At 36.4% G+C, this 11,391-nt stretch overlaps 1 protein-coding gene across 1 annotated transcript; it reads right to left on the bottom strand.

The window, feature by feature from the left end:
• Window positions 1-4,658: 4,658 nt before the first annotated feature.
• Window positions 4,659-8,308, bottom strand: LOC147536687 (ER-based factor for assembly of V-ATPase). The gene is made up of 4 exons (XM_086643632.1): window positions 7,483-8,308; window positions 7,265-7,403; window positions 5,254-5,339; window positions 4,659-5,070 (listed from the first exon to the last, which is right to left on the bottom strand). Exons 1-4 carry the CDS (start codon window positions 7,780-7,782, stop codon window positions 4,939-4,941), a joined length of 657 nt encoding a protein of 218 aa, XP_086499758.1. The 5' UTR covers window positions 7,783-8,308; the 3' UTR covers window positions 4,659-4,938.
• Between the last annotated feature and the right edge of the window lie 3,083 nt (window positions 8,309-11,391).

The following is an 11,391-nucleotide window of genomic DNA, read 5'->3' on the forward strand; positions in this document are numbered from 1 at the left end:
ACTGAAATCTTTATCCATACTTCCATTCCTTAAACATATAAAATCAACAACAAATGGATTAAATCCTTCATCGATTTTAATTTTTGTAACTTTAAATGAATGTGTGATCCATGTTAGAGGGAGAAGAACAAGGAGAAGATGAAGAATCAATAAGAAGAACTGTGTGGAATAAGATTTGATTCCATAAAATCTCTCTCTAAAACCTACACTCCAAGATCTTATTATAGATATAATATAAACAACAAAGAGGAAAATCCGGAGGAGGCCTCCTCCAGAAAACACCAAGATCTGAAAAGTAGTTTAAGAGGTAGAGAGAAGAGAGGAAACGGTTATTTTCTCAAGATCCTGTTTATCTGAGATTTTGACTGAAACCTTATCTAGTTGTGTGGTGGAAATGACAAGAAATACCGGAAGGAAATCCACGGTCGACCTACCGAAATTCCCTAGAATTATGAGTCCTAATTCGTTTTGCATTGAAAAGTTCGGATTTCATGGCTTTTATGGGTCTAGTTCATTGAAATTACGTTCAGACTACCAGAATCCCGATGCATGTCCTACTTAATTTGTTTTGGATTGAAAAGGCAAGACTTCATGGTTTTTATAGGCCTAATTCATTGAAATATGTCTAGTAATTTGAAAAATTGTAAATTTCCAAAATAATACATAGGAATACTACAAATAAAGCTGACTGAGGATTTGCCCATCTTTAATTATAAGGGTTTACTTAGGGCAACTCCGACGTTTGGATTCAGACTTCTAATTTTGGGAGCCCTTGAATTTTGGGAGCTTCTGATATTTTTGAACTTCAATGTCGAGCTCCCAACAGGGTTCCCGAATTCAAATTATGTACACGTGTGGTGTACATGTGTAGATTTGTGTTTTAACTTTCAACCATTAAATTATTGGCTTTAAAAATAAGAATTTGAATTTCAAAATTTACGAAAATTATGGGGGAGTTTGAATTTCAAATTTTGCCAAACGCCAAGAGTCAATAAGAAAAGATGTTGAACGAGTCTTTGGTGTATTACAAAGCTCGTTTTGATATCATCTGAAGACTGGCACGTGTTTGGGATGTAGAAACACTAAGTAATACTTGAAGGCATGAATTATAATACATAACATAAAAATCGAAAATGAATGACCTAATAATGCAACTACTGATTTTGATGAAAATATTCTAAAATCAATGTTTCCTTAAGGCAGGATCGGCCCAAACATTTGGGAGACCCCAAGTAAAGTTATAATTTGGGGCCCTAATCTAGTGCATAATCGAGAAAATAAATAAATTTCCTAATAATGCTCAGAAGAGGAATCGAACCCTTAACCTCTTACAAAGAAAACACACTACTATCCTCTAAGCTACACCTTTTTTTTAATGAAACTAAACTACACCTTAACTCATGTGTTGAACCTATATGAAATATAATTACTATTTCGAGAGTATCATACAAAATTCTAAATTTGAGGTCCTTAACTACGTTGAGTCTTAAAGCAACTTGATGTAGATTGTTGCGGAAACGTAAAAGTAGTGGAATCCACCATTAAAACTATGATCAACTAATTAAATAAACTGATAAAATAATAATAAACGAAGAAACGATAAACTTAATAATAAATTTGATTGATTATTCTTCAAAGATCTACTTAACAAAGACAGACTGGACTTCCTTTTATAGGAGCTTAAACACTTCTAGATAGACTCAAACTAGAATTCCTAAATGTCAAAGATACTTAAACATAGAAACTTCTAAACCTAGACTTTGTAGGAAAAACTAAAACATAGAAACTCTCAAATCTAACCTTAATGGACTTGACCGTGAGGCCCAATGGCTTGGTTGTGAGGCCCATGATGATGGTCTCCATCATACTCCCTGTCCGAGAACAAACTTGCCCTCGAGTGGGACTCAAAAATGCGATTCTTAATTCCCACTTTGCACGAAATTGTCGAAAATCCGAAGAAGACAAATATTGACCATATCACCAACTATAATCTGAATCACATATTGCCAAGATACTCGCAAAAGCAATATCAACGTATAAACGTCCAATAAATTGCGACATCGCCCGTCGTCTTTTAATTTGATGAAAGAAACGACATATACTACCTTCTTTGTTCTTGGAAAAACAATATCTGTCGTCCTCCCATCCAAATCGTTAAGAACTCGAAAATACCATATTCCATCATCTTTAAACAAAAGGAGTGAAAATCCACATCCTTCTTGATAGAAAAATCAACCTTGAAATCCTCACTTGAACAACCTTCCCACGTTCATCTTCGTGATGCTTATAAACCAAACTCGAATATGGCTTCATCAAACCTTAACCAGAATGAGTTGATTTTTTCAAGCTAAAAGAAGACAACACTTTGTTCTTCTTCTTCCATTAGATCAGGAGTTGTAGAAATATTAGCAGCAATCCTTTTTCCAAAGATGCATCTTCTAACACGTATACTCATTTCCGCTATTATTTTTTTTTTACAGAGGCCAATAGTATTGCCATTTTGGCTTGCATGAAGGTAGTATTGGTTGCTACAAGGTTCCATTTTCTCTTTAGACAAATATGGCTTCTTTTCGACAGGAGTGAGCACACTTTGCGAACATCCATGTAGTCGGCAATCAAAATTCAAGCAACGGCGACAGAAGAAATGATCAATCTAAAGCCCCATTAAGATTATCATCCATAAATGTTCCGATTTTTTATACTCTTTTGTTGGAAAACCCAACCTTTGAATTTCTTCATCAACTTTAACAATCTTTTTAGTGCTTCCCTTTTTAAAACGACGTTAAGAATCTTCCCACGTTCATATTCGTGAATTTATAAACCAAAGCTTCATAAAGAAATTCAAGGATGAAACTAGTTGAACCATGTCAATACATAAAATCTTCAAGACAGCTAAAATATAATTTGTAGCAAGAACCCTTGTAGTATCCTTCATCGAAAAAAAAAAGAACCCTTGTAGTATTAACTTCTTCCTTGACTAGAAAGATTCGAGTAGGTGTAAAACTTGTAAGGGACAATTTATCGAACATGTGAAAGGCGTCATCGAAGACGTTCCATAAAGAAAACCAATAACATGTAATTGGTTCATTATAGTTCCTAAGATATGTTTTAATTGGTTTAACTACCACTTCTCCTATAATGACTCTTTTCCTATGGCCTGTTGGAACACCTTTGTGATTGATGATACTAACAGAAGTAATAACATCACCGTGCCACTCAACCTCATCCCAAGCAACATCAAAAATTTTCTTAGCATGAGCTAGTAATTGAGTTATAATAATTCCTCTGTCAACATCCCAAATTGTAGTAGCAGTACAAGATGTACCAAATCTTTTTGGTTCTGATTCGTTCCCATCTAAAGACGTTAATGGAGCACAAAGTTTCCTCCCAAAGTTTTCATTGAGGTCTTGTAAAAATTGACTTTCTGAATTTGGGTTTTTGACTTTACTTTCAAAAGAGTGAACATGAAGAAAACTATGCGTAACATTGTGAAATCCTCCGGATTCCCAAACATGTGAAGTTATCGAATACTTTCATTGATGTTGAATTGTTGAATATTCCCAAGAAAAATCGAAGTCATCGATATTCGACTCATGAACTAACTCAAAAGAATCATCATATGCAACCTTAGTGGAGATATCTTTTGTGGCGAGGAGAAAACCATGTGGTGCAGTTAGGGCAGCAGTTCGACCAACATTATGAGGGGTCGAAACCCTAGTTAGAGCAGCTGAATCAGTTGAAGTGGAAACACGTGCAGCTGGATTAGGGTTTGGATCGGGAAACGGCGAATTGTTTCCTTCTTCCTCCGTCTGAAAGAACCCATTTATCTAATTGTCGCAAACTTCTCCTTCAACAATGGAGGTCGATAAAATATGTGATGATTATTTTCTAGAATCAATTAGAAATTTAAGATAAGACAAATATTCATCCAAAGGAAAGAAACAATACCAGAAAATATGTGATGATTGTTTTCTACAATCCCCAAAGGACCCACCCCTTGATGTCACGTTGCGAACTTCCAACGGATAGGTTTGGGGGTTGGGAGCCCCCTGCCCGGGCTCCCAACGCGTGCCGCCATTGGAGTTGCTCTCATTAAGTTTTTATTCAAGATTGAAAGATTCAATAAACAAAAAAATCAAGTCGGTACTTCTAATTTCTTTCATGCCAGCTGTCTGTAGTTCTAATTTCTGCCAGCATACAACAAGGGTCTCTGCCACTGAAAGGTAGATTCTAATTAAATTTGGGTTCTAGTAAAGGCCCCCTGCTGAAAATGTTGTAGCCCCCTTACACAAATTGTGAGAGGTTCAATGTGTAATCCGGGTCTACCGCCTACAGCATTTCTAGCGGGGGCCTTTAGCCCCTTGGATGTAGTTGACACACGATTTACGTGGCTATAGTAGATACCGAACTGCTGAGAACCAAATGATTGGAGAGTCCTCGGATGAACCAATATGCCCTATTTCAATTTGGTTCAGCACTTTTATCAAAAAGAAAAAATTGGTTCGGCACTTTTATCAAATTAAACAAAATTTGGTACGGCACATAATTTGATCCCGCCCAACAGAGACCCGACCCCAACAGTAACTCAGTATATATATCTGCCGCTGGGTAACTCCCAAGTACAAGTGAGGGTCACGTGAGTACTGGAAAAGTTCTCGTTTAGTCATGTAACTTTTCGTACTTTATTGCCATAACATTTGAGATTGAACCATGAAATAGCATACGGAACTAAAAAATAAGGTCGTCCATGTACTGGTTTCTTCGCTATTTCAACAGGAAAAAGGAATCAAGTGTTCCTGATCATTACTACGATGATATGATTGTAGAAATTCAACTAGATCGATCAAACTGCAGAAGTGCATATATACCACTAAAGCTTCACAGTCAAAAATGTTACAATAGGAAGGGAACAAAAAGAACGACCTTTTGAACAAGTTGTTATTCATTCTTCTTTAGCTTCGAAGCAGACGAGGATGAGGATGCTGGACCTTGACTTGAAGTCCTAATAATGAAAAGAAGTGTCTCCAGTAGCATACCAAAGACTAAGCCAAGGATCCCTCCGGCAGCATTCTACATGATTGGTATAATAATAGTAGCCAATTTCATTAAGCATACAGAATTTTATAGTTTTAAAAGAGACAAGAGAATCAAGAGATCGATATATCCTCGTCATCTAAATTAAACAATATAATTAGAGTAGAGAGAGAGAGAGAGAGAGAGAGAGAGAGAGAGAGAGAGGTTAGCAAAATGTACCATGACTGCATTGTGACTAAATAGAGCTCTAAATGTCGCGTATCCAACCAAATAACCAGTGAACATGGTAAGCCCGACATGTAGACCTGAAATGTTTAAGATTTAAGTTGGATTCAAATCATCAAAGTGAAGAAAGAAGACCAAAGAAAAAAACGAAGACGATAAATGGGTTAATGGACACTATAAGAGCCAAATAAGTGACTTGTATAATAATTTGTCAAATCTCAAACATGATAGATGTAGAGAGTAGTATACTAGATGTTCAGTATGAAGGAGGAAAATAAAATGGTATTTTACACGTATAAGTGAAAGAGATTTTCATGCTGCAGCAACCTGATTTTACTTCAACATCAGAGAACTTTCAGTTTCACCAACAGAGAATTAATTACCTAGAACTAGCAGCAGATTCTCTACTTCATCGACCTTCTTCAAGTTGACATATCGCGCTCATAAGGTTTTCACACAAAAATGCATGTTTTCTAAGGAAAATTTCAGCACCGTCAACCTTACTAAACATACAACTATCTATGGAAGTTGCAGATCGACATACAATAAGACATGATTCCTAAACCAAAGCACTGCATACAGAAAAAGAAGAATTTAACAGCCTTTGACCTTAACATTCGACTATCTAAGAAAATTACAACAAAAACATAACAGATTAACATTTGGTATTAATTTCAAAGTAGGACTATCCATGAAAATGTACAGAAACAGTTGAACTTTAAAGGTAAGTGTCTGTGAGTGATTGAATCCATTGTTTGAGTCTCTTTTTCTAAATTTTGATACGAAAACTCGAAGAAGCAAAAATCTTAAAGGAGAGGGAGAAGATGTTTGAAGAAACCCATAACCTACTATAACTTTTACTACAATGTTAGACAACATTGTTTATGAAAACAAATTCATAAATCATAACAAGGACATTTTTTCTCTTCCATCCTCATTTAAGAGATCATCCATACTAAAACTCAAACAATTCTGAGTAAGTTAAAACTCGAAATTGTAAAAAAAGTCTCAATTATTCAAAATCTAACACCGAGTTCCCAGTATTAGGAGATTAAGATGTAAATTGACCACCAACCGAGAAATTAGAACTCGCCCAGTTGTAGCAGAATCAACTAGGCGAATCAAATGTACAGAAACAGTTGAACTTTAAAGGTAAGTGTTTGTGAGTGATTGAAGTTATACAAAAAGGAATACACAGGAGAAAAATCAAATTACAAACCCTCAGTTCAAAATAGAGAACCTTGGCTTGAATCCATTGTTTGAGTCTTTTATTCTAAATTTTGATACGAAAACTCGAAGAAGCGAAAATCCTAAAGGGGAGGGAGAAGATGTCTGAAGAAACCCAAAACCTACTATAACTTTTAGTACAATGTTAGACCACATTGTTTATGAAAACAAATTCATAAATCATAACAAGGACATTTTCCTCTTCCATCCTCATTTAAGAGATCATCCCATACTAAAACTCAAACAATTCTGAATAGGTTAAAACTCAAAATTGTAAAAAGTCTCAATTATTCAAAATCTAACACCGAGTTCCCAGTATTAGGAGATTAAGATGTAAATTGACCACCGACCGAGAAATTAGAACTCGCCCAGTTGTAGCAGAATCAACTAGGGGAATCAACTAGCGGAATCAACGATTCTCAGTATTAGGAGATCTAAGATCTAAATTGTAATAGTCCCACATTGCTCGCAAGAGTGTCCAGAGACTGTTATAGGTGTTCGCTCAAGCTTAGTAAGTACCGAGGCCTTTTGGGTGGGCTCGTGATACCTTCGCAAAGAACAAAACCCCGTACATGTGTGAGGTGGTCAAAGCGGGGACAATATCGGCAACTACTAAGGCTTGGGGCTTTACATTTTATATGTCAGAGTTGGTGGGGAAATGGATTAAGTTCCACTCACCTATATTAACCTAGTTGTTATAGAACTATGTACTCTTCAAGAATGGAAATCACTAACAACATTTAAAATAGTACTCAAGAAAGAAATAAAGAAAGCTTACCAAACCCTAGCTGATCTTTGTAAGAGGAAAAAGGCTCATTAGTTTCCTTCACAGGTGTGATATCTTTAACAAGTTCTTTATAAGCTTTCCGGTCAGCTAAATCCGACAACTTTCTCAATCTCTCCTTCAATTCTTCACTCTGAGATTGTTTCAAACATCAAATTTTGAAAGAACTAATAATCTAGAAAGAGAAAATATAAAGAAACAATTAAATTTACCTTTTCTCTAGGTTTAGGACTGGATAAGACGAAATCGGAGCCACTAAAGAGATGAATCAGATTAGGTCTAGTTGGAGGAAGAGATGAAATCCAAACATGTCTTAAAGATTTGTAAGAGATTGAAGTTTGAGAAAGAAGATTTGAAGCGAGTTCATGAAGTTCGTCACTGAGATTTGGATCTTTTGTTGCTGAACTTAGAAATGATTTGATTCTTTCATTGTTAGATATGATTAAACCATTTAGGTTTGAAGATTGTTCTTGTTTAGATGATGACGATGATGAAAGCACCAGAGATGACATGATGATTGCGATTTGGGGGAAATGATCTTGATCTGAAATTCGAAGGAAGAAAATCAAATTAGTTGGTTAAGTTTTGGGGTTCCTTCGAAGTGTTATTCGCGCCACTGTCAAGGCAAAGTCTAGAAGCGAATTGTGGGAAAGAAGGGCGCTATTAACACTTTACAGATACGCCCTTTTGAAATTATCGGAAGGGTCTGTTTAATAGGCAATTTTCTCATAGACACTTTTTTTTTCTTAAAAAGGAATTTCATCAAATAGTTGGACTACTACAACCGAAACCACAGTCATTTGACGACATTGTTGTCTAACGACATTGTTGTCTAACGACATTGTTGAAGCAAGCAGTATCTCTCTCTCTCTCTTTTTTCAACAAAAAAAGAAGCAGTATCTCTTTTGAAGAAGTAATAAACTAAAAAGAATGTGTTGAAAGTCATAATGTTGTTGAGATTGTACAAAACATATTGCTAAAGAAATCTCACAGAATCAAAAAGGGATTTTTTACTTTACTCGGTCGATTTTAATTGGTAATTGAATTTACTGTATTAGATTTACTAATTATGTCAAAAACACTAATATTGTGTTTGGCGTGTGAGAAAGAAATGTAATTACAAAGAACAACAATTTTTTAATGTGATTCCTAGCAACTTTTCTATGTTATTTATATTTGATTTGGTAACTGAGTTTACCCATAAATTGGACAAGGAAGTCAATACTGGGACAAAGAGGTGAATTCTGGACAAGGAGGTCAGTCTTTATCTTTCAAGCGGGAAAACCATCCACTGTGACCCTCACATGATTTACCGTTATCCACATTCAAGCTGACAGTTGTAGGGCGGTTCATCGGTTGGATAACCGAATTTTTCAGCCCATCCAAAGACCGAACCGAAACTTTCGGTTAATGAAAACTGTTGGCCGAGCCAAACTGGGTGTGGTTCGGTTTGGTTATCCATCCGAAACCTATATGAGCGGTTTGGTTCGGCTCGATAACCGAACCACCTGCTGTACTTTTTATATACACAATTCACATTTTCCGACCTGCTGCAATTTCCCATTTTTCGACTTACTTGGAATCTTGGAGAGTCAGCCGTGAAGAACCAGAAATTTTTTTGAGTTGAAGAGTGGAGCCTGAAGGAGTTGAAGGAGATGTCCTTCGACCAAGGTGACAATGCGAACAATTTGTCGGATAGGACAATTGATGTGGAAGATCATCAAGTCCGATTGATTTAGGGATCGTAGAGTTGTAGCTAGAGACCAACTACGATCGTCGAATTACGGAGTAATTCGCGGCTAACTTCGATCGGATCCTACAACGGGTTACACATAAGAGTGACAAATTGATCTAGGATATGACTAGTGGGAGAGAGATATAATCATGGGAGTGTCCCATAAACATATCTCATAGGCCTAAAAGGGAATTAGGCAAAGATAGTACAAAAGGGCCAAAAATAGGGTTTTTGGGCCTAGACCGGTTCGGGTACTTCTAGGACTCGGATTGGGCTGAATTTTGGAGGGTTAGTTGCTGATATAATAAACATTATATCTGCCAATTTTCGTGGTGTTTGGGCACCTCCTCCTTAGGGAATTGAGAAAATACCAATAGTTGCTATTTTCGACTATTTCCCTAAATCTTATTCTAAAGGGTGTTTTAGGAAACCTAAAAGGAGGTGGATTCTTATTAGGGTTCTATATAAACACTCTTAGGGCAGAGAATAAGGTGTGGAATTTCTCTCTAAGCTTTCTTACTCTACCACATCAAGTAGAGAGGAGAAAGTGAGCTAATTCCCATTAACTATCTATCTAGTCAAGAAGAAAGAAGTTCTTCTTTTCCAACCACCATTGGTGTGCTAGCTATACAACAAGGTGGGAGATCAAATTGTTTGCTCATGTCCCAAGTAGAGGAGCTACACTTGAAGCTCTTGGTCTTCTCATAAGCAATTGGAAAGGTTCGAGGGAAAACTAGCGAACAAGGTATTTATCTTTCTAGTTTTAATTAATGATTATCATAGGTTTATGCATGTGATCCTGGGAATACTAGTGTAGACATTAGATGTCTTAATTCCGCTATAAACACTAGTAGAAGGGTGTAAAACCCAACAGAGCCCTCGTCTTTAGTCTTGAAGTATAAGAGGATTAGAACTATAGATTATAGAAGTGAAGAAGAAGATAAATCGTGCCTCCAGGCTTCAGATTCAACCCTATTCTTCATTCGCGCAAAAAGAAGAAGAATAAATCTTGAACGGTTGAACTAGGGGTGTACTCGAGTCGAGCCGAGCCGAGTAGTAAGATGTTCAAGCTCGGTTCGTGTATTTGACTGTCGAGCTCGAGCTCGTTCGAGTAATTGTCCACTTGTTCAAGCTCGGTTCGTATAAGTTTGAAAGAGCTTGAGCTCGAACTCGAGCTCGCATTGTTTTAAGCTCGTTTATCAAAATACTTCAAATTAAAACTTTCTAAATCATCAAAATACTTCAATGATCATTTGTCACATACAATAATAATGATTAATGATTCATATTCCGATAATTTTTTAATGGTTGATATTTCATGTACAAGTTTCAATACTAATACGTAATTATGTACTATACTATTATAAGAGTATGTTAAACGAGCTGTTCACGAGTAGCTCGTGATACACTAAAGAATGTTCAAGCTCGGCTCATTTATGTAAACGAACTTGATTTTGAGCTCGTGTTAAGCTCGGGCTCGTTAATATTCGAGTCGAGCACGAGCAATAGTCGAACCTAGCTCGAACAACTCGTTAAGCGCTCGGCTCGTGTGAACTAGCCTACCAACACGACAACAGTAACACCATGGAAGGAAAAATCGAGTGAATCAGAAATGGGAGGGAGGGATAGGGTTTGTGTTTTGATTTTCTAATTTTTGTTTGATATGTTAACACTTTGATGTTTGCTGGAACTAACATTACTATTCAATCTCCACCGCTCATCATTTTTCATTCCCATCATATATTATTATATTTAACTATTTATATACATGTAATATGTAAAAGATAAAACAATGGGTTGGTTCGGTTTGACCGGTTATTCGCCAAGAACATCCATAGGCCGAACCAATCCACTCGGTTTTGATTATGCAGCATCTGAGCCAATCCGGGTAGCTCTTGGATCGGTTACCGAACCGCCGAAATGGGTTTGGATCGGTTTGGTTTGGTCGGTTCAGATAATATATGTGCACTCCTAGACAATTGAATACATCTGCATGACCCTCTTTCCTGGCAATATATCTATTAGAAGGGTTACCGGCATTCAAGGTGATAGTTAACCAAAGAATATCGCCAAAATTTTCGCGTTGGGAACCAACATCATTATGCGCCTCGTATTTCGAATTTTGTACATTATTTTTTATATAATAATTAGACTTTAATAAATTCACAATATGATTTTAAGTTGTAGCTCAGTGGTTAATAGTTTAGACTATGTGCAGGAAGTCGAGTGTTTTAATCTTCCTCAAAGCACTATTAACAATTTTATTAATTTTTTCTTAACATACATTATATAGAGCCTCAAATTTTAACTCGTTTGGGGCCTCCTAAATATTTGGTCGCCATATCCGTTAAAGAGGGTTCCTGCTATCTACGACGACAGTTGACTA

Source organism: Eschscholzia californica, unplaced genomic scaffold (genome assembly GCF_041429995.1).
Source record: "Eschscholzia californica isolate CP2 unplaced genomic scaffold, dmEscCali1.0.p SCAF_5, whole genome shotgun sequence".
Classification (NCBI taxonomy): domain Eukaryota; kingdom Viridiplantae; phylum Streptophyta; class Magnoliopsida; order Ranunculales; family Papaveraceae; genus Eschscholzia; species Eschscholzia californica.